The sequence below is a fragment of the Salvelinus sp. IW2-2015 genome, linkage group LG12, assembly GCF_002910315.2.
Source record: "Salvelinus sp. IW2-2015 linkage group LG12, ASM291031v2, whole genome shotgun sequence".
Taxonomy (NCBI): Eukaryota; Metazoa; Chordata; class Actinopteri; order Salmoniformes; family Salmonidae; genus Salvelinus; species Salvelinus sp. IW2-2015.
This window is the reverse complement of record NC_036852.1, coordinates 5,323,276-5,349,451: the sequence shown is the minus strand read 5'-3', so window position 1 is coordinate 5,349,451 and position 26,176 is coordinate 5,323,276. Positions and strand designations below refer to the sequence as shown.

Below are 26,176 nucleotides of genomic sequence, written 5' to 3'. Positions count from 1 at the left end.
TGAAATAAATCATTCTCTCTACTATTATTCTGACATTTCACATTCTTAAAATAAAGTGGTGATCCTAACTGACCTAAGACAGGGAATTTTTACTTAGATGAAATGTCAGGAATTGTGATAAACTGAGATATAATATATTTGGCTAAGGTGTATGTAAACTTCCGACTTCAACTGTGTGTTCATGATCATTTCCAGGTGACGACACCTTCACCATCCAGCATGTGAGCACAGGAAAGTGCCTGGTAGCTATGTCCACGTCTGGGACTGGAGTTTCCGGGATAGCAGGGGCTAAGTCTGGAGGGTCTGGGTTCAGCGTGACCCTGGGGGAGTGTGACGGCTCCAGGGGGTCCCAGTGGAAGTGGGGGTCCGGCCACCGTCTCTTCCACGTGGGCACGTCCCAGTGCTTGGGTCTGGAGGTGAAGACCAAGGCCCTGTCTCTGTTCAGCTGTGGCTCCATGGAGCCCACCATGCTGTTGTGGCGCTGCCTGGARGGGGCCATCTATACGGTGTACCAGATGGGCCTCACGGTGACCGATGGGCTGGTCAGTGCCAAGCGCGACTCCTCAGACGCCTGGAGGAGGGATGAGTCGACCAATAATATCTGCCAGCGGCCGATGCGCAGTGAGTGTGTTCTGTCCTCTGAGCGGCTTATTTTCCTAATGGAATAGAATAGGACATAATAGAATAGAATAAACATAGTTTTTCCCATCTCATGTAGGCCTATCTATGCTTATTTACATGTATAAAACCTCTAGCCACATTTTACAAGAATGCACTGAACTTAGATATACACGGCCGTTCAAAAGTTTGGGGACACTAAGAAATGTCCCACTTTACCACCACCATAGCACCCCCAGACCATCACATTGCCTCCACCATGCTTGACAGATGGCGTCAAGCACTCCTCTGGCATCTTTTCATTTTMTCTGCGTCTCACGAATGTTCTTCTTTGTGATCTGAACACCTCAAACTTAGATTCTTCTGTCCATAACACCTTTTTCCAATCTTCCTCTGTCCAGTGTCTGTGTTCTTTTGCCAATCTTAATCTTTTCTTTTTATTAGCCAGTCTGAGAGATGGCTTTTTCTTTGCAACTCTGCCTTTCTCACATGGAATAGCCTTCATTTCTCAGAACAAGAATAGACTGARGAATTTCAGYAATAAGMTCTTTGTTTCTGGCCATTTTGAGCCTGTACTCGAACCCACAAATGCTGWTMCTCCAGATACTCAACTAGTCTAAAGAAGGCTAAAATAAGTTTTATTGCTTCTTTAATCAGAAAACAGTTTTCAACTGTGCTAAAATAATTGCAAAAGGGTTTTCTAATGATCGATTATCCTTTTAAAATGATAAACTTGGATTAGCTAACACAACGTGCCATTGGAACACAGGAGTGATGGTTGTTGATAATGGGCCTCTGTACACCTATGTAGATATTCCATAAAAAATCAGCCATTTCCAGCTACAATAGTCATTTACAACATTAACAATGTCTACACTGTATTTCTGATCAATTTGATGTAATTTTAATGGACAAAATATGTTATTTTGTCCATTAAAACAAGGAGATTTCTAAGTGACCCCAAACTTTTGAATGGTAGTGTACCTAGACATTTACATTGATATCTTTATGAACAACATCCTGTATCACTTGGAGACAATAGATTTAGCATGATCTGTTGTATGCTAATATCAGGTGCACTGTACAGAGCTCTGCTTGGCAGTCACATGTTTAATTTGTTCCGTTTGGAATTGAAGGGGAATCTTTCCAACSAGAATTACCACAGTTTTCCTTGTAACTGTTGACATGGCTAGTATGACTCAGCAAGGCCTGTATGAACACACTTGCTTTCATTTTCACTTATCTACATCACGTTTGCACAGGGCCGTCATTTCAACTAAACTTAGGGTATGGCAACGTGACAGGGGCAAAGTGATATTTTTTATCAAATCGAAGCTCATTTGCTGCATTTCTACACAATTTTTTTTTTAAACTCTAAAATGCAATTTGGAGAACAGCTGAATTGACTCCAGCCTTTATCGTCTTGGCTGCTGTAGCTTCATTCGGCTCAGTCGATAGGGGACTTAACGTTCTACAAACACATGTCATACAGCAGTTAACTGCTACACACTAGCTCAGCACCGGGAATAGAAACTCGAGTTTAGTTTCCTGTCAAGTKAAACAGCAATTACCTAGCTATCTTCAGCCATCTTCCACCTCTGCATTGTTTTGAGAGAAAAGTTGCGTTGTTCACTGCAGCCTTCTCTACCGCTCCGAGGCGCCCTAAAACATGTTCTCTACTACCGATCAACAGCCTGCCTCAGAGCTGTCCACATGGTTCTAAAGCTAGCCCGTTAATATTGCTAAACTGCATTTGCATTTTAATCCGCATGGGAATGATTTTAGTAGCCTCTTTTAAATTGTTGGTGTTGAACTAGGGTATGGTAGCTGCCATACCCAATTGACGCCCCCTGCGCATCACATTAAATATTGACCCTGTTCCATTTTAAATCATTTCTATGGCACTTTATGCCACTTGTTTGCCAGTAGCCTTCTGCTAAATGATACAGTTTAACATGATCTAAACTCTGTCTCTCCATTGAAAGCAGCAGCATTTGTATTCAACGAATGTGTTCTGTGTACAGGTCCTACATTAAGGACCTGTACACAGACCCGTCCTACATACTAAATCCAGTTGAGTTGACAGTCAAACTGTGCAAGGTCATATCMTTAGATGTGTCCAGATTGAATACTAACTCCGATATTCCTAATAAACTCATTTGAAATGGGTGKCATGGGATTCATTCTAATCATTTTRCTCCTCGACCCATAGTTGTCCARACCACCAATGGGACGTCGACCGGGGAGCCRTGTGAGTTTCCCTTCCACTACAACGGCAGCTGGTACCACGAGTGCCTCCCCGACGACCAATCATCTGAACTATACTGGTGTTCCACAACCTCTGACTATGACGCTGACAAAAAGATGGGATACTGTCTAAAACATGGCAAGTTTTCTTCTTTTTATTATAGATATAAATCATGATTCTGGAATGAATCTACTACTAGTCTTCTTGTACCGTTTCCCTTCACATATAATGATTACTGGAACTAGTACTAATAGAGTACTTAAAGGAAAACTATCTTTACGTATTTGTTTCATTCGTCAGTTGTAACTTTCTGACAGCAGTCAAATTCAGTTGCCCGATTGCTGACATACAAAACATRTTGGGATTATATCAACAACGGACTAATGAAACAAATACCAAAAGATAGTTTTTGGATGGGGTTTTCCTTTAAGTAGTCTACTTGTCTTGGTGGAGTTTCCCTTTAAGAGAAGGACGTAGAAAGATCTCTGCATCAAGATTGGGCTCAATTCTATTTCAGTTCCCCTCAGTTGAATTAAGGATGTGGAATTTGTCCATAGGAGTGCAAATAATTTTCCGTAGTTGACTGGAATTAAGATTGACTTGACCACAACTCTGCTCTGAAACTAGTCTTTGGAGCCAGACGGCTTACTTCCACGATCTTTGAATGCTCCAGTCTAGCTAGGCGAGACTGCTCTGAACCCACAAACACTTTGGCGTGTTTGGTGTGATATAAGTATTTTTTGACGGATTACATTTTCCAGTGTCTGACGATGTCAATCCTCTGTGAGTAACTTAGTTTAGAAATACATCTGTGGAGRTCAGACACTYTTTTTATTTGGCATATATTTAARGATAAGTTTTACTGAAATATGGAACGATACATTTGTCTGTTGGATGCTAGTTGAGAAATGCCGTAGCAAAACAAAGTGTTCAGCGGCACTGCTGGATATGKACACAACCCCCTACATACACACACATACTACCACAATGCTGAATCCCCTCTCTGATCTCTCTCACAGAGGAAGGCTGCAAGGCCCTGTTCAATGGCCCCGAGGGGGGGCCCTGTTATGAGTTTGTGTCCCAGGTCGCAGTGACATGGCAGGAAGCGCTGGACTCTTGTCGCAGCCAGGGAGCTGACCTGCTCAGCGTGTCTAGCTCAGAGGACCAAGCCTTCCCCATCTGTAAGACTGCCTTCCACTATAGTGACTGTCGATGGCCGCATTCATACAAAACAAACATCCCAAACCTGCATTACAGGAACAGTAACTTGAATCATGTAGTGCCTGACCCACTTGGCACATAGTACTTACTTCGAAGTAATTGGGACTACTGTACAATACTTGGAAATACTTGGCCATTACCATCCATCATTATTACACTAGTATCATCACAGTTTCTAAGACATAGGGAACCTATTTCACTGACTGTTAAGAGGGGGTAAAACATAGCTATTTTATATTGACTAATTGCCGATATGATATATGCCCACAAGGGCAGTAAAAATGAAGATTCTGTCATCTACGTTGTAGCTAGATGTAGCTTGTCTAATCTGGTCTCGTCTCTGTTCTGTGTGGACTGAAGTGGACGTGGCCCATAACAGCAGGCCAGACAGGATGTGGATCGGCCTACACCAGCTGGACACGTCTCAGGGCTGGCAGTGGTCAGACGGCTCACCCCTCAACAACGTGCGCTGGGACAACGGTGAGGACGCAACACATACAGACACACAGACACACGGCTTTAGCATGGTACTTTGTACAACTGTGGTAATAACCATAGTACAACTACGGTGCATATATGGCTATAGCAATGTCACAACTAGGTTACAACTATTTATAGTACAACGATACAGCCATGGCAGAAGTACTGAATAGTACACGCATTGGTTGTTACAGGTATGCCACAGCCATACCACCCTACTGCCTGGCACCCATCTCATTCTCCAGCCTGTGTCACAATGCCACCAGGGAAACAAAGAGGCCAGTGTTGTGTTGTGAGCAGGCAGGCAGGGTCATTGTGACTGGACACAGCACTGCACAGGGCCAGGCAGTGTGTGTGCTTGAGGATTGTCGTGAACGAGCTTGAATAACAAGTCAACTTGCCTGAATGGGCCTCTGTATATAACCATTAGCATGTGCCCTAGTCAAAGTAGTGCACTGTATATGGGAATAGGCTGCCATTTGGGACTGGACTGCTCTGTCAGAGTGGTGATGACGTCACTGTCCTTACTCAGTGCCCTTTGACCTCTCTGGGTTGCGTTATTGTTCACCCTCAGTAGTACCGAGGAGTTTACTACAAAGCAGGATCAATAAGCAAGCCTGCTAACTTTGATAAACAAACAGAAATAACTACTGATTTCCTGGTTCATTAGGAAAGCTTAACTAAGAGAGTGTGTGTGTGTGTGTGTGTGTGTGTGTGTGTGTGTGTGTGTGTGTGTGTGTGTGTGTGTAGCAATGCCACACACATCGATCCTAAGGGAGTCAGACTGTGGACTCATGAATTCGAAAAACTACTACGAGAGTGAGATCTGCGATAAAAAACTTCCCTACATCTGTAAGAAAAACGTCAACGTCACCCAGTCGGTAGCAACAGGTAAGAGTCAACCAGTTTATCACATTAACAGGGAAGGTCTTACTCTTTTATCCTCCAATTAGATATACTGTATTTCTGTCCTCTGGCAAAGGGATTTATGTAGCGCTTTTCCAAGGTGCTGAAACACTACATTTTAAGGCCATCCTAGCTTTGCATCTCAACTCATGTATTGTCACAGTGTTTTTTGTCTTTGGCGTGCTCTTCCAAGTGCTCAAATGTTTGATTTACCTGTCAGGCCATCCTAGCCTTTTAACTCACACAATATTATTTCTATCTATCTTTTCTTGATCTTGTTTTTCTCTGCAGAGCCTTTGGTGTATAAATCCACCATATGTGACGAGGGCTGGGCCCCTTGGAACATGTTCTGTTACAAGCTGGTGAAGGATGAACCAACGATGTTTGCTCAGGCCGAGAATTACTGTAAGACCATCGGAGGAGGCCTGGTCAGTCTACACAGCCTGGACAGCATTGAGATGATCAGCACTCAATTCCATGCAGGTAAACTGCATGCTCAGAGAAACCAACCACAGTTGTCGTGTATGGCATTGTATTGCCCTGAGGCATGGCTAGAGGCTTCTAGTGCTAGGTATCAGTCATGATTCAAGGTAAGGCATTATAGTGCTTATTATTAGGCATCTAAAGCATTTTACAGTGGAATACTGTCAGATATCATCGGTTCGGTTGTGCTGTGTGGGGAAGACGTGCCATTGGTCAGAGATACATAGTTGAAATGCTCCGTTATCTTCTGTGAGAGGCTTTGGCTTTTTTATGTACAGTTGAAGTCGGAAGTTTACATACACCTTAGCCAAATACATTTTTCACAGTTTTTCACAGTTCCTGACATTTTGTCCTAGTAAAGATTCCCTGTCTTAGGTCAGTTAGGATCACCACTTTATTTTAAGAATGTGAAATGTCAGAATAATAGTAGAGATAATTATTTATTTCAGCTTTTATTTCTTTCATCACATTCCCAGTGGGTCAGAAGTTTACATACACTCAATTAGTATTTGGTAGCATTGCCTTTAAATTGTTTAACTTGGGTCAAATGTTTCGTGTAGCCTTCCACAAGCTTCCCACAATAAGTTGGGTGAATTTTGGCCTATTCCTCCTGACAGAGCTGGTGTAACTGAGTCAGGTTTGTAGGGCTCCTGCTCGCACACGCTTTTTCAGTTCTGCCCACACATTTTCTATAGGATTGAGGTCAGGACTTTGTGATGGCCACTCCAATACCTTGACTTTGTTGTCCTTAAGCCATTTTGCCACAACTTTGGAAGTATGCTTGGGGTCATTGTCCATTTGGAAGACCCATTTGCGACCAAGCTTTAACTTCTTGACTGACGTCTTGAGATGTTGCTTCAATATATCCACATAATTGTCCTGCCTCATGATGCCATCTATTTTTGTGAAATGCACCAGACCCTCCTGCAGCAAAGCACCCCCACAACATGATGCTGCCACCCCCGTACTTCACGGTTGGGATGGTGTTCTTCGGCTTGCAAGCCTCCCCCTTTTTCCTCCAAACCTAACGATGGTCACTATGGCCAAGCAGTTCTATTTTGTTTCATCAGACCAGAGGACATTTGTACGATTTTTGTCCCCATGTGCAGTTGCAAACCGTAGTCTGGCTTTTTTATTGCGGTTTTGGAGCAGTGGCTTCTTCCTTGCTGAGCGGCCTTTCAGGTTATGTCGATATAGGACTCGTTATACTGGAGATATAGATACTTTTGTACCTGTTTCCTCCAGCATCTTCACAAGGTCCTTTGCTGTTGTTCTGGGATTGATTTGCACTTTTCGCACCAAAGTTCGTTCATCTCTAGGAGACAGAACACATCTCCTTCCTGAGCCATACGAGGGCTGCGTGGTCCCATGGTGTTTATACTTGCGTGCTATTGTTTGTACAGATGAACGTGGTACATTCAGGCGTTTGGAAATTGCTCCCAAGGATGAGCCAGACTTGTGGAGGTCTACCATTTTTGTTTCTGAGGTCTTGGCTGATTTCTTTTGATTTTCCCATGATGTCAAGCAAAGAGGCACTGAGTTTGAAGGTAGGCCTTAAAATACATCCACAGGTACACCTCCAATTGACTCAAATGATGTCAATTAGCCTATCAGAAGCTTCTAAAGCCATGACATTATTTTCTGGAATTTTCTAAGCTGTTTAAATGCACAGTCAACTTAGTGTATGTAAACTTCTGACCCAATGGAATTGTGATACAGTGAATTACAAGTTAAATAATCTGTCTGTAAACAATTGTTGGAAAACTGACTTGTGTCATGCACAAAGTACTCCTAACCGACTTGCCAAAACTATAGTTTGTTAACAATAAATTTGTGGAGTGGTTGAAAAACCTGTTTTAATGACTCCAACCTAAATGTATGTAAACTTCCGACTTCAACTATATGTTCGATCATCAGAATCAATCAATAATCAAGCTGCTGTACAGTAGTTAAAGGGAGTGTTATGTTGTGGTGGCCTCCTGTCAGATGTTGTGTTGGACGTGTGGATCGGTCTGGTGGGGACGGGGAACCCAGCCATCCTTAGCTGGGCTGATGAGACACCAGTCTCCTTCACCTACTGGGACAGAAATCATCCTATCCAACCCTCAGGAGAGTCTGGCTGCGTCTCCTACTCTGGAGAGGTGCGTGTGTCGTGTTTGTGGGTGTGTGTSTGTGTGTGTGATAATTGGCGAAATGGTTTAGCCTACAACAGATCTTGCTTGGCTACTTATGAATATGTTTTAACAGTATCATGCTTTAACAGGCTAACAATTTGCTAAGAAATAGGCAGCAGGTCCTATTGCTCACTTAATAGCATCAACATGACATTGTACTCATAGCAGACCTTAGATGTTGGGCATTTATAGGAAGTCTATGTACGGTATGTCTAGATCCATGCCTTTATCTCCTTTTTCTGTTGTCCAGTCTCATGGCTGGAGGGTTAGGAGCTGTGACCAGAAGCTGCCTTTCATGTGTCAGAAGAAAGGAGAGGTGAATGAGTCTTCTACGACAGGATGCCCTCCTGAAGGGGTAAGCATTGTTCCCCAGCCCCAACCTCCTCTTCCCAGGACACACTGTACCTTGTCGAGCTCTTTGGATTGATTTCATTTGTTAAATTTATTCATTTTGTTTTCGTTTCTGAGGACAAGCAACAAATGGCATCTAGCTCTAGACGAACAGTTCAATGATTATTTATTTKGTTTATTCGTTTGGTTTACATCTCTTCCCCTTCCTGAAGGACTGGAGGAGACATGGGAACTCGTGCTACAAAGTGGACTCTAAAGAAGTGTCGTTCAAGGACAGGTGTGACCTCACCATAAACAACAGGTACAGCCATTCCTTGTTATCTCTTTCATTCTTCCTTTTAACTCTTTCTTTTCCAGTCACTGTAAAGTCAACGCTGTGTTTCTGAGAAATTGCCTTGGAAGGGTGCCAAAACCCAACAGCATTCCACATTAACTCTCAACACTCAATATGGTCTCGCTAATTGTCTTGTTCCCTCTTGCACAGGTGTAAGGTCAAAAGTAGTGCACTACATAGGGAATAAGGTGCCATTTGGGACGCAGGCTCAATCGTTCTTCGATGTGTTCTCCACAGGTTCGAGCAGGCCTTCATCAATAGACTCCTTGTGGAAGAGATCAACGTAAAGAGCCAGTATTTCTGGACTGGCCTCCAGGACATAAAGACTACAGGGGAGTACCAGTGGGTCGCTCAGGATGGCTCGGGAACCAATGTCGCATACACCAACTGGGGCTGGTTTGAACCAGGTTAGTCCAGACTGTGAAGTATTCTGTATTTGTGTTTAAGGGTGTAACCCTGTTGGGGTTTCAGTGATGCGAGATGGAGAGAAACGCTTGATGGGTGTGCGTGAGTTACGTGTGTGTCTGTGTGTGTTACATATGTGTGGATGCGAGTTACTTACGTGTGTGTCTGTGTGTGTGTTTCAGCCCTAGCAGGGGGCTGTGCAGTGATGTCCACAGCCAAGCCTCTGGGTAAATGGGTGGTAAAGAACTGCACTATGTTTAAAGCTGGCTCCATCTGTAAGAGAGACATCGCCGCTCCACAACCCTTAGTCCCTGAGCCCGACCCTAACCTCCCCTGTCCTGATGGATGGACATCCAGGCCTGGCATTTCCTACTGCTACAAGGTATGTGTAGGCCTGTGTGTGTCCTTGAAATGAATTGACGCAGATCCAGTTTACTTCACTCAGCAGCATGTGTACGTACACTCGATGCGCCTTAGTGACCATGTTGGTTTAAGTTACTGTGTCGTTGCACCTTGAGGTCTCATGGCGACCCAATTGCAGTATGTTAGTGTGTTATAACAACATTACCGTAGGGTGTTGGTGTGTTAGTATTGGTAACCGTGGCAATGCTGTGCCAGGTGTTCCACGAGGAGAGGCTGAGTCGTAAGCGGTCCTGGGAGGAGGCAGAGAGATTCTGTGAGGCCCTGGGGGCCCATCTACCCAGCTTCAACCACCCACAGGAGATGGGAGCCCTGAACTATGTCATGAGAGACTCCATCAGGTAGGGGCCCTTGCACCCACACACACACACACGCTGCACACACCACTCACGCATATACTCACGCGCACGCACACACAGTGATAACACGCACACACAGTGATAACACGCACACACAGTGATAACACACACACACACAGTGATAACACACACACACACAGTGATAACACACACACACAGTGATAACACACACACACAGCCACAGTAGTCAGACTGGTCTAGTCACCTCAACTAAACAATGTGAATTATGTAGGCATGTTCATAACCACATTCCAACAACAGCAACTTAATGCCAGCTTTATACAGTACACACATACACAACACACTGCATTCTCTCTCATAGGTCAGAGCTTACACACGGCTCTAGTTCCCACCACTGTAACGGACACCAACAAATCAAATCAAATCGAAGTTTATTTGTCACGTGCGCTGAATACAACAGTTGTAGACCTTACAGTGAAATGCTTACTTACAGGCTCTAACCAACAGTGCAAAAAAGGTATTAGGTGAACAATAGGTAAGTAGAGAAATAAAACAACATTAAAAAGACGGTGAAAAATAACAGTAGCGAGGCTATAACAGTAGCGAGGCTAACAAGTCGGGCTGATTGAGGTAGTATGTACGTATAGATATGGTTAAAGTGACTATGCATATATGATTAACAGAGAGTAGCAGTAGCGTAAAAGAGGGGTTGGCGGGTGGTGGGTTGCAGGACACAATGCAGATAGCCCGGTTAGTCAATGTGCGGGGGCACTGGTTGGTCGTGCCAATTGAGGTAGTATGTACATGAATGTATAGTTAAAGTGACTATGCATATATGATAAACAGAGAATAGCATCAGAGTAAAAGAGGGGTTGGGGGGAACACAATGCAAATAGTCCAGGTAGCCATTTGATTACCTGTTCAGGAGTCTTATGGCTTGGTGGTAAAAACTGTTGAGAAGCCTTTTTGTCCTAGACTTGGCACTCCTGTACCGCTTGCCATGCGGTAGTAGAGAGAACCGTCTATGACTGGGTTGGCTGGGGTCTTTGACAATTTTTAGGGCCTTCCTCTGACACCGCCCGGTGTAGAGGTCCTGGATGGCAGGCAGCTTAGCCCCAGTGATGTACTGGGCCGTACGCACTACCCTCTGTAGTGCCTTGCGGTCGGAGGCCGAGCAATTGCCGTACCAGGCTTTGATGCAACCAGTCAGGATGCTCTCGATGTTGCAGCTTGAGAATCTTTTGAGGATCTGAGGARCCATGCCAAATCTTTTTAGTTTCCTAAGGGGGAATAGGCTTTGTCGTGCCCACTTCACGACTGTCTTGGTGTGTTTGGACCATACTAYTTTGTTGGTGATGTGGACACCAAGGAACTTGAAGCTCTCAAACTGTTCCACAACACCCACCACAGTTACCACACACATCTGTGTTTTGAAATTCACATGGTCTCATCATCTTTATGCTAATGTAAGCTGTTTCCTGTCAATAGTAACAAGTATGGTTCACACAAGGAACCTGTCCTGCAATGCTCTGCAGGGGGAAGMTTCAATCACTAGCAACAATATACTTAATATATTGTTTAAACACTGCCTTTTGAGCCCCAAAAAATATAATAAACAACAATAAAAAAGTGAGAATGATATGTTTGTTAACAGTGTTTGTGTCCTTTCTGTCCCAGTGATGACCGGTTCTTCTGGGTGGGGCTGAACAGGAGAAACCCAGCTGCTGGTTCCTGGGAGTGGAGCGACAACAGGCCTGTGAGTAGAGGAAAACACATTGTACCTCTGTGTGTAACTCCCGTAGAGAGACTATAATAAGTAACCATTCTGATAATATACATGTCGTGATTCATCCGAAGGTGTCAATGGCTATTTTCCCCCAAGAGTTCCACGAGGATGATGAGTACAACCGGGCCTGCACAGCCTTTAAGGTGGGTAGGTGCAGATGCTGGAATACAGCCTCAACACTGCATAACAGCTGCTGGTGGGTGGTTATGGCAGGTGTCACTACTTAAACCCGTCAGCTTCTTCCTACATCACATGCTCCATTTTCGAGCTCCCGCTCCCTACCTGTGAAGTGGCTACATCTCTTGCCCTGTCATTACAATCTGTCAGGCGTTATCATCAGGGCCAGGAGTTGTACTATCTAAAAGGCACTCCCCCCAGGGTACAGAAACATTTTGCCGATAAATACCTGTCTACGGTTGTAATGTCATATCTCATGTCGATGTTGAAATACCAGTATGCATCATGGCTTGTCGTCTCTCTCTTTGACAGACACTGAAAGGAACCTTTAGGAGTTTATTTGTCTTCCTGATGCATGAATTCCCTCCTCTGCCGTTCTACGCCACKCCATTCCACTGTGACGCCAGGCTGGAGTGGGTCTGCCAGATCCCCCGCGGTAACTATACACACACACAGGCCGTGTGATTGTGAACGTGTCCTAGCTCCTCCTTAGTTTCAACTCAAAAGTGTCTCTTGTGTAGTGTCTGCTTGTCCCACGTTGAACCCTTTGGCCAACAGAAACAGTCCTCTGTCCATTTTTACAAGAAACCCAATTTAGGAATCAGAGTTTGGGGAAATGTTTGGTGACCTTTACACTTTCAATCTTGCATTCTCATAGTTGAAAAMAACTGTTTGTTTGTTCATTCTGAAATAGGAAAAACTCCCGAGAACCCAGTGTGGTACAATCCTGGTAAGTGTTGTTGACATGTAGGTTTGGTAATATCTCTTGACTTTTTCTGGTGAAATTATACACCAATGTATGTTAAGTCATATGAACTGAGGTTTTTTATATATTGAGTACTAAAAATAGGATTTGAGAATAATAATATTGATCTGTTGCAGGTGGGCACCATGAGACTTCCATATTCATTGACGGTAACGAGTTCTGGTTTGTGACGGAACCAAAGCTGCCATACGAGGAGGCTAGTTTGTACTGCAACAACAACGGCAGCAGGCTGGCAGTACCACAAAGCTCCAACGCAGCCAGACAGATCCATAATAATCTGCCACAGGTACAGAATAGTGCAATTACAGTACCGTGGTGAACAAACCATACACCATACCTTTTTGCCAGACTTACTGTACGGTATAAACCTAGTTAGTATAAGAAACAGTTTAAAGCCGGAACAGTGGCGCTGTTTGCTCTCATGCCGATTTCAGCTTTAAGGCTAGTGTATCAACCCCGACTGTAATGGATATAGAGGAGGAACGGAGAGGAAGAAGGTGGCTGCTGAACTCTCCTAATAAAAGGAAGTCAACGTTGATCAAAAGAGAGAGAGTGCACTGTGTGTGTGTGAGAGCAGCAGGGAGTGGCTTTGTTTTGTTCTTGTGCGTTTATTTATTCATTGACTTGTGACCTGATTGGGCAGATGCCAGCAGGGAAGCAGAGCTGGTGGGTGGATGTAAGAGACACTGGACACTACTTCCCCATGAGGTGAGTCACACAGTCACGCAGTCACGTGGCAGGTCACACCTCACCAACCAACAACGACCCCCTGACACGGTCACGCAGCAACACGCGTTCTTAAACACTGCCTCCTAACCGTGTCTTGTGATCAAAATTCAAGTCAAATATAAGTGATGTTATTGTGTGTGTTGGTTAGAATAAGAGTGAATGACGTTCTACTCCTGTCCTCTAGGTTATCCCATATGCACTACWACCATGCTGTGTTCCTGGGCAGGTGTACAACCATCAGTGACAAGAACATCTTCCCAGGTGAATGAAAACGTAACTACAGTACAAAGAGTAGTTGAAATCAAGTTGTTTCCTTTAGATCATGTAGAAAGGATTATAATGTAGGCTGTTMGTTACTATGACACTTRCCACTGGGCACACACTGGTTGATTCAACGTTGTTCAACGTCATTTGTCAACGTATTATGACGTGGAATCAAAGTGGATAATACATTGGATTTGAAAAAGTAATCAACCAGTACGGTTTTCATCTGATTTCAAACAGTGTTGTAAACATTGAAATTAGGGGAAAACTTAAATAAATGTGCTTAACCTGACTAACATGTTGTTAGATCAATCTAATTTCAAGACATGCTAAACTCTCACCATTACAATAACAGGGGAGGTTCGCATTTTTGGGGGGGGCATGATACTTGTGCATCTAACTTTTTCACTCATCATTATTCACGATTCATTTAGGATTATCCGTAATCATGGTAGCAACCACATTAATGTAGAAGTGTTTGGAAACATATTATATTCTTATTTACAGTACAAGTGACTCCAAAATGACGCAATATAATATTTACCATACATTTTGTTGGGCACAAAATAATCTGACACAAATCCAAAACAAACAGGAAATGCATCCAACCAATGTGTAGAGTCACAAGCTTGATGTAGTCATTGCATGCAATGAATATGGGACCAAATACTTCACTTTTTACTACTCTAATACACATAAGTGAATTTGTCTCAATACTTTGGTCCCCTAAAATGGGGGTTTTCTATGTACTATGTGCTGTAATTTCTAAACGATTTACCCGATATGGATGGAAATACCCTCAAATTGAAGCTGACAGTCTGACTTTATCATTTCAAATCCAAAGTGCTGGAGAGATCTCCTTCAAATGTTGATATTTGGTTGCGTTCTAAATTCATTATCCAGTTTGTCTACAAATTCATTATTGATATGTTGGATTCACYTCTCCATCTCAACCAAAAATCTAACTTAAGGAATAGCAGTAAATCAAACTTCAAATAATTAACTTGTAGATTTAATTTGAAATCAACCAACCATCCTTCATATACAAGAAAATATCAAAAGGTAAAAGTCATGAATATCATGAATTTGGCATAGTATTTATAGAGCTAATAGTAACTACTTCTAAATGTCTCAATGTGTTGTGTTTCCAAAGCTAAGCAGGGTACTTAGAGGTAGGCATCTGGACTGTAGACTTGTTTGGGCTCCCGAGTGGCGCAGTGGTCTAAGACACTGCATCTCCATGCAAGAGGCTGTGTCACATCTGGCCGTGATTGGAAGTCCCATAGGGCGGTGCACAATTGGCCCAGTTTCGTTTGGCTGGGGTAGGACGTCATTGTAAATAAGAATTTGTTCTTAACTGATTTGCCTAGTTAAATAAAAGGTTAAATAAACATTACCCCACATATTCCAGTAGGAGTCACTGTTCAGGCAGAAATCATTGGAGTGTAGCTTCACATTTTATTTCAATATCTTTTTATTTAGCTTGACGTTGGTTCAAACAAACAAACAACATTGAAACAAGGTCAAATAAAATTTGTCTAATTAAATCTAAAATTCGACAATTTCAACCACCCAATATACTGTATYTTGAATATATGATTAAAACATATTTTGTACGTTTCTATGTGGAATTTAACTAAATTGCAATGTATACATAGTTCTGATGATTATGTCAATTAGATTGATGAAACAACCTGTTAGTCAGGTTAAATACATTTATTTATACTGAACAAAAATATGCAACATGCAACAATTTTAAATATTTGACTGAGTTACACTTCATATTGAAATCAGTCCATTTAAATAAATTCTTTAGGCCGTAATCTATGGATTTCACATGTTTGAGAATACAAATATGCATCTGTTGGTCACATATACCTTAAAAAAAAGTCAGTATCTGGTGTGACCACCATTTGCCTCATGCAGCGCGACATCTCCTTCACATAGAGTTGATCAGGCTGTTGCATGTGGCCTGTTGCATGTGGCCTGTTGCATGTGGCCTGTTGCATGTGGCCTGTTGCATGTGGCCTGTTGCATGTTGTCCAACTCCTCTTCAATGGGTGTGCAAAGTTGCTGGATATTGTCGGGAACTGGAACACGCTGTTGTACACGTCGATCCAGAGCATCCCAAACATGCTCAATGGGTGATTTGTCTGGTGAGTATGCAGGCCATGGAAGAACTGGGGCATTATAAGCTTCCAGGAATTGTGTTCAGATCCTTGCGACATGGGGTCGTGCATTATCATGCTGAAACGAGGTGATGGCAGCGGATGATGAATGGCACGACAATGGGCCTCAGGATCTCGTCACRGTATCTCTTTGCGTTCAAATTGCTATGATAAAATGCAATTGTGTTCYTTGTCCATAAACCCACACCACCATGGGGCACTTTGTACACAACTCTGACATCAGCAAACCGCTCGCCCACACAACGCCACACACGTGGTCTGTGGTTGTGAGGCCGGTTGGACGTACTTCCAAATTCTATAAAACGACATTGGAGGCTATGGTAGAGAAATTAACATTACATTCTCTGGCAACAGCTCTAGTGGACATTCCTGCCATCAGCATGCCAATTGCACACACCCTTAAAAGTTGAGACATCTGTGGCATTGTGTTGTGTGATAAAACTGCACATTTTAGAGTGTCTTTTTATTGTCCCCAGCACAAGGTGCACCTGTGTAATAATCATGCTGTTTAATTAGTTTCTTGAAAGGCCTCACCTGTCAGGTGGATTGATTACCTTGGCAAAGTCAAAATGCTCACTAACAGGGATGTAAACAAATTTGTGCATAACATTTTAGAGAAATAAGCTTTTTGTGCGTATGGAACATTTCTGGGATCTTTTATTTCAGCTCATGAAACATGGAACACAACACTTTACATGAAACAATGTTTATTCAACCAATGTGTGCACAGTGGGTTGTTACCTTCCGGTCACACACACACTCACTCACACACACTCCTGCCCCTCCAGAGTACGAGTACAGCTGTGAGCTGCAGCTGCCATTCGTGTGTGAGAGACACAACACCACGGCTATAGAGACCCACCCTGGAGAGCCTCACCCCAATGGTCTGCCCTGTGAGAGCGACTATTTACACTTCAGGGACAAGGTCAGTCTGTCGTACACACACACATACACTGGAGGCTTGTGTCACTGGACGGTCATACAGTAACGGCTGAAATGGAATGAATGGAGCGGTATAAAACACATGGAAACCAGTTGTGATACTGTTTAATTTGTTCTATTCCAGCCATGACAATGAGTCTGTCCTCTGATCTAGTCTACATACAYGTACATTCTGTGTAAGCAAGAATGGGTGTGTTAAATGGCCAATATACCACGACTAAGGGCTGTTCTTAAGCACGACACAACGCAGAATGCCTGGATACAACCCTTAGCTGGGGTATATTGGCCATATACCACCAACTCCGTYGTACTTTATTGCTATTATAAACTGGTTACCAATGTAATTAGAGCAGTAAAATACATGTTTTGTCATACCAGTGGTTTACGGTCTGATATACCACGGCTGTCAGCCAATCAGCATTCAGGGCTTAAACCACCCAGTTTCTAATAATTGTTATTGAATGTTGTCGTTGCCTTTTCCAGTGCTACGTGGTGATCAAGCCTCTGTACCTGACTTTTCAACACGCCAACGAGCAGTGTCAGTCGATGAAAGGAACTCTACTCACTATCACAGACCAAGTTGAGCAGGGTGAGTAGTAAACCTTCTAGTGGATCTCTTTTACCTATCTGTCTTTTGATTCATCATGTTTATCAATAGACAACCTTCCATTCTCCTAGACATGAGATGACCAATGATTGATGTCCCTTCAACGTCATTCTTAACCAGCTGTTGTTGACTAGTTGCGCCTATCTGTTTGTTGTGGTCAGACTTTGTGACCTCCCTGTTGCCGGCGCAGCCCCAGAAGACGTGGATTGGCCTGAAGCTCAAACAGCAGGACCCAGAGTGGGTGGATGATTCCCCGGTCTCCTACCTCAACTTTAACCCCCTGCTTCACGGCCTACTCAGGCCCATGCTCGTCAATGTGAGTTCCCACTCACTTCACTTCTCAATTCTATCCAGCGTGGCCACAGGGATCAATGAGCTATGAGTTGAGTTATAACTTAGAATTCAATCAAACCCCAGGTAGCATGTACAGTAAGCATACCTCTTTTAACATTCAACTGAAATCATAGAATAGTTTTACTGTAAAAATACCAGGTATACTCCCCTCAGGCAGTAGTGGGGTACCCCATACCGGTAAAACATGAGCCTATCACAATAATTAAAACAAATMTTAAGAAAACTGTAGGCTATTACACTATTTATCATTGCCGCATGTGTGAATAGACTTGAAAACTTGTGGAATATGCTCCAAAATGCAGTGTAGTTCGAGGATAACACTGTCATTTTGCCAAGGCAGAGATGAGTGGCTGAGACCGCATAAGTGTACGCATCAATTCAGGTTACAAGACTTGTGCAGGCCTAATGGATGACAATAACAGAATGTCATTCATAACACTTTGTGGTGTTTTGTAAGTGGTCTCTTTGCATTCATCAAATGGCACCGTATGGATGCCAGAATATAACTAACTCAATAGTCGGAATAGTAACTGAAGTCTGGAAAAGGACAGTAGGCCTCACATGTAGCCTATTATGATATTAACTCCTGTACAATTAAGCTTTCCTCGCAGTAAAATGATASACCAAATGTTAATTTTGTCTCAGGACCAGGAGTGGAGAAATATGATTMATTTATTTCAGCATTTTGAGAGACTGAGAAACCTGTTGGGTGGCCTAAAGGTGCAATTTCTTTCAGCGGCATAAAAGCTGACAGTAATTCATTTTCAACCACATAAAATATGCATCCAAGATGAACTTAAATACTATCAGAAACATGTTGGATCGTTTTCACAGCTTTTCATTTCCTAGAAACGTGTCAAACTGATGTCATTTGGAGATCTCCCTGGTCGCTAAACGTCCACGTGAGAAAAGCAAAAATCAAAAGAGAAAACTTTACTGATGTCAACAAGATTGTTGATGACGCTTTGATCATTCTATCGATTTATGACATCATTCGGGTGAGCGAGGCTTTATTTAGTCTTACAAACAATCATCAAGTAAGGACAAGAGAAGRTGCATGTATCTAGTTATAGACAGGTTGACTAACAAATAGTCTACAAAATTTCAGAAATTATAAGCAGAAAAATATCTGTATGAGGCTTAAATGTTCTATAAAWWWWTTTTTGCACCCTGTCGTTCCACCGTCCCTTAGTAACGTGCGCAAGTAAACTGAAGTAATTGTTTGAAAATCAGTTGAAAACATGACTGGTTGTGTTTATGCCACATTAAAAGGTAGGCTAATATATTTTAAAGGTTAAGATGACAAAGCTTTACTATTAGGCCCATAGAGATCCTATTAAATTAATAGGGATTCTATATGTAATTTTATGATTAGGCCCATAGAGATCCTATTAAATGAATAGGGATTCTATATGTAATTCCATGATTAGGCCCTAGAGATCCTATTTAATGAATAGGGATTCTATATGTAATTCCATGATTAGGCCCATAGAGATCCTATTAAATGAATAGGGATTCTATATGTAATTCCATGATTAGGCCCATAGAGATCCTATTAAAATGAATAGGGATTCTATATGTAATTCCATGATTAGGCCCATAGAGATCCTATTAAATGAATAGGGATTCTATATGTAATTCCATGATTAGGCCCATAAAACAAAAGTAAGCACGTTCACCAATAGGTCTCCATTCCGGGAAGAAATACAATGTACTTTAACCACTGGTAAGAGTGTGTGCAGGAAGTCTTTTTAAACAAATGATGCAACTACATAAACATTATTATGATAGACTATACTAAATACCAGTCTCTAAAAAKARYTMRRKCARKTSTTTCAAAGTTCAAGGTCATCATAACCTATAACTAACTCTCTGTGTCCCTGTTGTTGTTTGTGTCTGTCTGCAGCTTCTTGACCCAGAGAGCATGGAGCTGTGTGTCTTCGTGTTCAACGACCCCAGCTCTGCCATGATGGGCTCCTGGGACTACACCTCCTGCTCTGACCAGCAATATGTGTCCATCTGCCAGCACTACGCAGGTACACCACCGCTACCTAGCAGCAGAGGGCACCAAACACAACCAAATATCTGTGCTCATCTTGTCAGTGTTGGTGAAAGAACGGATGACGRGTGGACTCTACAGTCAGCAGGCTTGTGATAGAACGACTCTTGATATTAAGTGTATGAAGTAGACTGATATTATTGATAGTTGTTACTTGATATTGCTACTGTTTTGCGGAGTGGAAATTGAGCATATCGAATAGGGTTTGAACCCTCGTCTGACCCCTTTAAATCCCTCTCATGTTCTCAGACAAGCCAGAGGAGCCCCAGTTCCAGTTGGAGCCATTCCAGGTCAACAACCACACCTTTAAGCTGCTTCAGAAGAACATGACGTGGTACGAGGCTCAGGCGGAGTGCAGGAACCAGAACATGGACCTGGCTAGCGTAGCCGACACCCTGCAGCAGTCGGTCCTCACCGTGCACGTCACCCGCGCACGCAGCCCCATGTGGATCGGCCTCTTCAGCGAAGACGTAAGTGGCCATAGCTCTTCACCCTAACCCGTTGGTGTTCGCAGATCTAAAAGAAAAGGGATGGGTTTAAGGCAATATGGCAAAGCAAACAACCCGTAACCCATTGGGAGTTTAGGTTGAGCCGTCACCATGTAGAATAGGCCACACCCATCCTGTTCCTTCAGTTCTGCAATCACTGAATGATAGTGGCTGATTTCATAATGCCGATTTCACAGATTCTACAGTGCAGTTCAGTTTGTTCTTAATTGACTTGCCTGGTTAAATAAATAAGGAACTCACTCAGCATTTTGTATTGTCAGGATGGTGTCCACTACCTCTGGACAGACCACAGTCACACTGTGTTTAGTCGGTGGTCCTCAGAGCCCACCGTTGGARGRTGTGTCTTTCTGGACACGGYCGGCTTCTGGAAGGCTAAGGAYTGTATGGAACAGTTGGCAGGGGCTATCTGCCATGTTCCACACGGTAAGACAGCAATACGGTGGCTCAGTTGGTAAGAGCTGGGGTCTTGTAATGTAATGGTCATGCCAAYAGTGTAAGCACTTTGGATGCAATTGTCTGTTAAGTGGCATAATTAAAACAAGACAGGATGAAAATCAACCATGCACTCTCCTCAGACAGCAACTGWGTATTTTGGCTTTTTTATTTTATGAATGAACACTTTCAATGTTTCCAGAAGAGACTAACACCACCCCTGAGGACAGGGCTGTGAAATGTCCTCACAAGAGCAGCGGYCCAAACTGGATCCCCTTCAAGAACAACTGCTACACCTTCCAACTGGCATCGTCCAGATGGGAAGAGTTTGACAAGGGCCAGATACTTCAGACGTGCAAGAAACTGGGTAAGGAGCAAGGACACCGTTTGGCACAGACATCAGTCAGAAACCATTTGTACTGTGAAGACCTCCATAAACAAGATACATATTAGAAACATGTCTTATAGTCTCAATTAGAAATGTGAAAAAGAGGGAGCGCTGCTTTGGCATRAAATATAAAGGACGAAGAGAGATGCTCATTGGAGAATGGGGTTTAATTTATAGCGACCAAATTAAGTTGCAGCGGTGTAAAAACATCATACTTCCAAAAATTCTAAGCATTCTCTCTTGTGGAAAAGTTAAAAATCCTTTGTTTTAGCAAAAAAAAATGAACTCACCAACGTGTATTGCTCAGCGGCCTTCTTCAGGGTTCACAGGTGCATAGTAGTGACAGGTGAAATGAATGACCAGAAAATAAACAAATACATGTAAATCAATCAAATATAACTATAGGCCAATACAATGTTTCACACAAATAAACAACTCAAGATTAATAATAAAAAAAAAATATATATATAATAATTACAGAAGTACAATAACAAAAAAGGAGCTAAATCTATTTCATTGTTCAACCCTGAAAGACAGTAGCTTTGAGTGTGTGTATCCAGAAAGTTTCCCTTTGTAAAGACACTGAAGCCTGTAATCCCCCATCTGGTTGATGGAGACCACCTCTATGTGTAACGCTCGTCGTAGTGATGAGAAGAGGACKAATGCGCAGCGTGGTAAGTGTCCATATTCAATTTATTAACTGAACACTAAGAAACAAAATAACAACGTGAAACACAGACACAGGAAACAACCACCCACAAAACACAAAGGAAAACAGGCTACCTAAATATGGCTCCCAATCAGAGACAACGACTGACACCTGCCTCTGAGAACCATACTAGGCCAAACACATAGAAAAAGACAGACCCAGACAACAACATAGAATGCCCACCCACATCACACCCTGACCAAACAAAACATAGAAACATACAAAGCAATCTATGGTCAGGGCGTGACACTATGGCCATGGCTTTAAGCAAGTCCGGGCTACCATGGCCTACTTGTTGGTAATGCARGGTCGTGGGATAATTGTCATTCACTGTTTTGATGGCACATTTATMTTCTGCCAGTCTGTCTTTTAGTYTCCTTTTTGTGCAACCAATATAAAAACGACCACATGGGCACACCAACCTATAAGCAACAAGCACAGTGTTGCAATTTGCAAAAGATTGGATTTGGTAAGTTATTTCCTTGTGTAATTGAACGTCTTGTTTTTWAAAAATGTTGGGGCAGTGTCCTCACAGAAAGGTGCCAGTGGGTTTGGAAAGCCAGGTGGCTTTGACTGCGGTGGGTGTTATTTGACTGCACCAGCTTGTCCATGGAAGCTRGGTAAAAACTTAACCTAAAGCAGGGTCAATTTCGATGATACTCCAATTCTGTTTGATGATATTCTTTATTTGAGATGCCTCTGCTGTATTGGGTAACAAAATAGATTTGGTTTGACTTTTGGGGCCTTTGGTATTGTCTGAGCAGATTTTCTTTCTAAGGATTTATCCTTTATTATGGATTGATTGAGAACACTTGATTTGTATCAAGTTTCAACAACTTTATTTTGGAATCATCCCCCTTGTCACAAAGGCGCTGTAGCCGCTGAAATGGGCATGACGCCTCTGTGTGGAGCTGAAGCAGTTCATTTTCAGGTGATCAAAACAACAAAATGATGTCATATACAGTGGGGAGAACAAGTATTTGATACACTGCCGATTTTGCAGGTTTTCCTACTTACAAAGCATGTAGAGGTCTGTAATACAATGTGATCCAGAAAATCACATTGTATGATTTTTAAGTAATTCATTTGCATTTTATTGCATGACATAAGTATTTGATACATCAGAAAAGCAGAACTTAATATTTGGTACAGAAACCTTTGTTTGGTCCAAAAATTCTAAGTCGCAGGTAGTTGCTTCTCTTGTGGAAAAGTTAAATAATTTAAAAAAGAGAAAATTCCTTTTTTTAGGCAAACCAAAAATGAACTCACCACGTGTATGTGCTCACGCCTTCTTAGGGTTACAGGTGCATAGTAAGTGACAGGTGAAATGAATGACCAGAAATAACACAAATACAGTGTAAATACAATCAGAAAGATGATACACGCAGTGAGCAATAAGAATCATGTATTCAAACAAATAAACAACTCAAGATTAAATAAAAAGATATCAATATGATGAGTGATTTCTCATTGTAATTACAGAAGTACAATAACAAAAAACAGGAGCTAAATCTATTTCATTGTTAACCTGAAAGACCAGTAGCTTTGGAGTGTGTGTATCCAGAAACGTTCCCTTTTGTACAGACCACTGAAGCCTGTAATCCCCCATCTGGTTTGATGGAAGACCCGAATAGATCGCTCATGGTGTACGCTCGCGTAGTGTTGAGAAGAGGACCAATGCGCAGCGTGGTAAGTGTCCAATTCAATATAGCATTAAGTCATTGAACACTAAGAAACAAAATAAAACGTGAAACACAGACCACAGGAAACACCACCCACAAAACACCAAAGGAAAACAGGGCTATGCCTAAAGTAATGGCTTGACCCATCAGAGACAACGACTGACGGACCTGCCTCTGAAACCATACTAGGCGTCCAGCCCAGTTTAGAAAGGAGCTAGACAATGCGTGGACACGGTAGGACGGATTCTGAGCTGGTGCGAGATGGCGCTTAGTGTTGCACGTGTCGACTAACTTTCAGCTGTGATACGGTTCATACGCAGCGAGGAATTGAGGTAAAGTATCATCAATTTTGTTGATATCGCAACATAGAAAACAACATAGAAACCCTAACAACATAAATGCCCACCCACATCAACCCTGACCAAACAAAACATAGAAACATACAAAGCAATCTATGGTCAGGGCGTGACCTATGGCCATGGCTTTAAGCAAGTCCGGGCTACCATGGCCTACTTGTTGGTAATGCACGGTCGTGGGATAATTGTCATTACTGTTTTGATGGCACATTTATTTCTGCCAGTCTGTCTTTTAGTTCCTTTTTGTGCAACCAATATAAAAACGACCACATGGGCACACCAACCTATAAGCAACAAGCACAGTGTTGCAATTTGCAAAAGATTGGATTTGGTAAGTTATTTCCTTGTGTAATTGAACGTCTTGTTTTTAAAAATGTTGGGGCAGTGTCCTCACAGAAAAGGTGCCAGTGGGTTTGGAAAGCCAGGTGGCTTTGACTGCGGTGGGTGTTTTTTTGACTGCACCAGCTTGTCCATGGAAGCTGGTAAAACTTAACCTAAAGCAGGGTCAATTTCGATGATATTCTTTATATTCTTAGAGATGCCTCTGCTGTATTGGTAACAAAATAGATTTGGTTTGACTTTTGGGGCCTTTGGTATTGTCTGAGCAGATTTTCTTTCTAAGGATTTATCCTTTATTATGGATTGATTGAGAACACTTGATTTGTATCAGTTTAACAACTTTATTTTGGATCATCCCCCTTGTCACAAAGGCGCTGTAGCCGCTGAAATGGGCATGACGCCTCTGTGTGGAGCTGAAGCAGTTCATTTTCAGGTGATCAACAACAAAATGATGTCATATACAGTGGGGAGACCAAGTATTTGATACACTGCCGATTTTGCAGGTTTTCCTACTTACAAAGCATGTAGAGGTCTGTAATACAATGTGATCCAGAAAATCACATTGTATGATTTTTAAGTAATTCATTTGCATTTTATTGCATGACATAAGTATTTGATACATCAGAAAAGCAGAACTTAATATTTGGTAAGAAACCTTTGTTTGCAATTACAGAGATCATACCTTTCCTGTAGTTCTTGACCAGGTTGCACAACTGCAGCAGGGATTTTGGCCCACTCCTCCATACAGACCTTCTCCAGATCCTTCAGGTTTCGGGGCTGTCGCTGGGCAATAGGACTTTCAGCTCCCTCCAAAGTTTTTCTATTGGGTTCAGGTCTGGAGACTGGCTAGGCCACTCCAGGACCTTGAGATGCTTCTTACGGAGCCACTCCTTAGTTGCCCTGGCTGTGTGTTTCGGGTTGTTGTCATGCTGGAAGACCCAGCCACGACCCATCTTCAATGCTCTTACTGAGGGAAGGAGGTTGTTGGCCAAGATCTGCGATACATGGCCCATCCATCCTCCCCTCAATACGGTGCAGTCGTCCTGTCCCCTTTGCGAAAAAGCATCCCAAAGAATGATGTTTCCACCTCCATGCTTCACGTTGGGATGGTGTTCTTGGGGTTGTACTCATCCTTCTTCCCCAACACGGCGAGTGGAGTTTAGACCAAAAAGCTCTATTTTGTCATCAGACCACATGCGTCTCCATTCCTCCTCTGGATCATCCAGATGGTCATTGGCAAACTTCAGACGGGCCTGGACATGCGCTGGCTTGAGCAGGGGGACTTTGCGTGCGCTGCAGGATTTTAATCCATGACGGCGTAGTGTGTTACTAATGGTTTCTTTGAGACTGTGGTCCCAGCTCTCTTCAGGTCATTGACCAGGTCCTGCCGTGTAGTTCTGGGCTGATCCCTCCCTTCCTCATGATCATTGATGCCCCACGAGGTGAGATCTTGCATGGAGCCCCAGACCGAAGGTGATTGACCGTCATCCTGAACTTCTTCCATTTTCTAATATTGCGCCAACAGTTGTTGCCTTCTCACAAGCTGCTTGCCTATTGTCCTGAAGCCCATCCCAGCCTTGTGCAGGTCTACAATTTATCCCTGATGTCCTTACACAGCTCTCTGGTCTTGCCATTGTGGAGAGGTTGGAGTCTGTTTGATTGAGTGTGTGGACAGGTGTCTTTTTATACAGGTAAGAGTTCAAACAGGTGCAGTTAATACAGGTAATGAGTGGAGAACAGGAGGGCTTCTTAAAGAAAACTAAACAGGTCTGTGAGAGCCGGAATTCTTACTGGTTGGTAGGTGATCAAATACTTATGTCATGCTATAAATGCAAATTAATTACTTAAAAATCATACAATGTGATTTTCTGGATTTTTGTTTTAGATTCCGTCTCTCACAGTTGAAGTGTACCTATGATAAAAGGATC

The 26,176-nt window shown here is 42.7% G+C and overlaps 1 protein-coding gene across 2 annotated transcripts in view; it reads left to right on the top strand.

The window, feature by feature from the left end:
• The window catches only part of LOC111970918 (lymphocyte antigen 75), a 49,230-nt gene that overhangs the window by 3,366 nt on the left and 19,688 nt on the right, over positions 1-26,176 (top strand). The window contains exons 2-27 of one of the 2 annotated variants that reach the window (XM_070445934.1): positions 196-621; positions 2,831-3,004; positions 3,886-4,047; positions 4,448-4,567; positions 5,318-5,458; positions 5,765-5,956; positions 7,943-8,097; positions 8,381-8,485; positions 8,694-8,782; positions 9,053-9,222; positions 9,403-9,602; positions 9,839-9,981; positions 11,638-11,716; positions 11,818-11,889; positions 12,236-12,359; positions 12,618-12,653; positions 12,806-12,975; positions 13,333-13,397; positions 13,603-13,679; positions 16,660-16,796; positions 17,297-17,402; positions 17,582-17,736; positions 19,681-19,810; positions 20,083-20,303; positions 20,603-20,765; positions 20,980-21,141. In XM_070445934.1, coding sequence (XP_070302035.1) covers positions 196-621; positions 2,831-3,004; positions 3,886-4,047; positions 4,448-4,567; positions 5,318-5,458; positions 5,765-5,956; positions 7,943-8,097; positions 8,381-8,485; positions 8,694-8,782; positions 9,053-9,222; positions 9,403-9,602; positions 9,839-9,981; positions 11,638-11,716; positions 11,818-11,889; positions 12,236-12,359; positions 12,618-12,653; positions 12,806-12,975; positions 13,333-13,397; positions 13,603-13,679; positions 16,660-16,796; positions 17,297-17,402; positions 17,582-17,736; positions 19,681-19,810; positions 20,083-20,303; positions 20,603-20,765; positions 20,980-21,141 — 3,774 coding nt within the window. Of the gene's footprint in view, positions 1-195; positions 622-2,830; positions 3,005-3,885; positions 4,048-4,447; positions 4,568-5,317; positions 5,459-5,764; positions 5,957-7,942; positions 8,098-8,380; positions 8,486-8,693; positions 8,783-9,052; positions 9,223-9,402; positions 9,603-9,838; positions 9,982-11,637; positions 11,717-11,817; positions 11,890-12,235; positions 12,360-12,617; positions 12,654-12,805; positions 12,976-13,332; positions 13,398-13,602; positions 13,680-16,659; positions 16,797-17,296; positions 17,403-17,581; positions 17,737-19,680; positions 19,811-20,082; positions 20,304-20,602; positions 20,766-20,976; positions 21,142-26,176 lie in introns of both variants that reach the window. The other variant, XM_023997679.1, reaches the window with a different exon arrangement.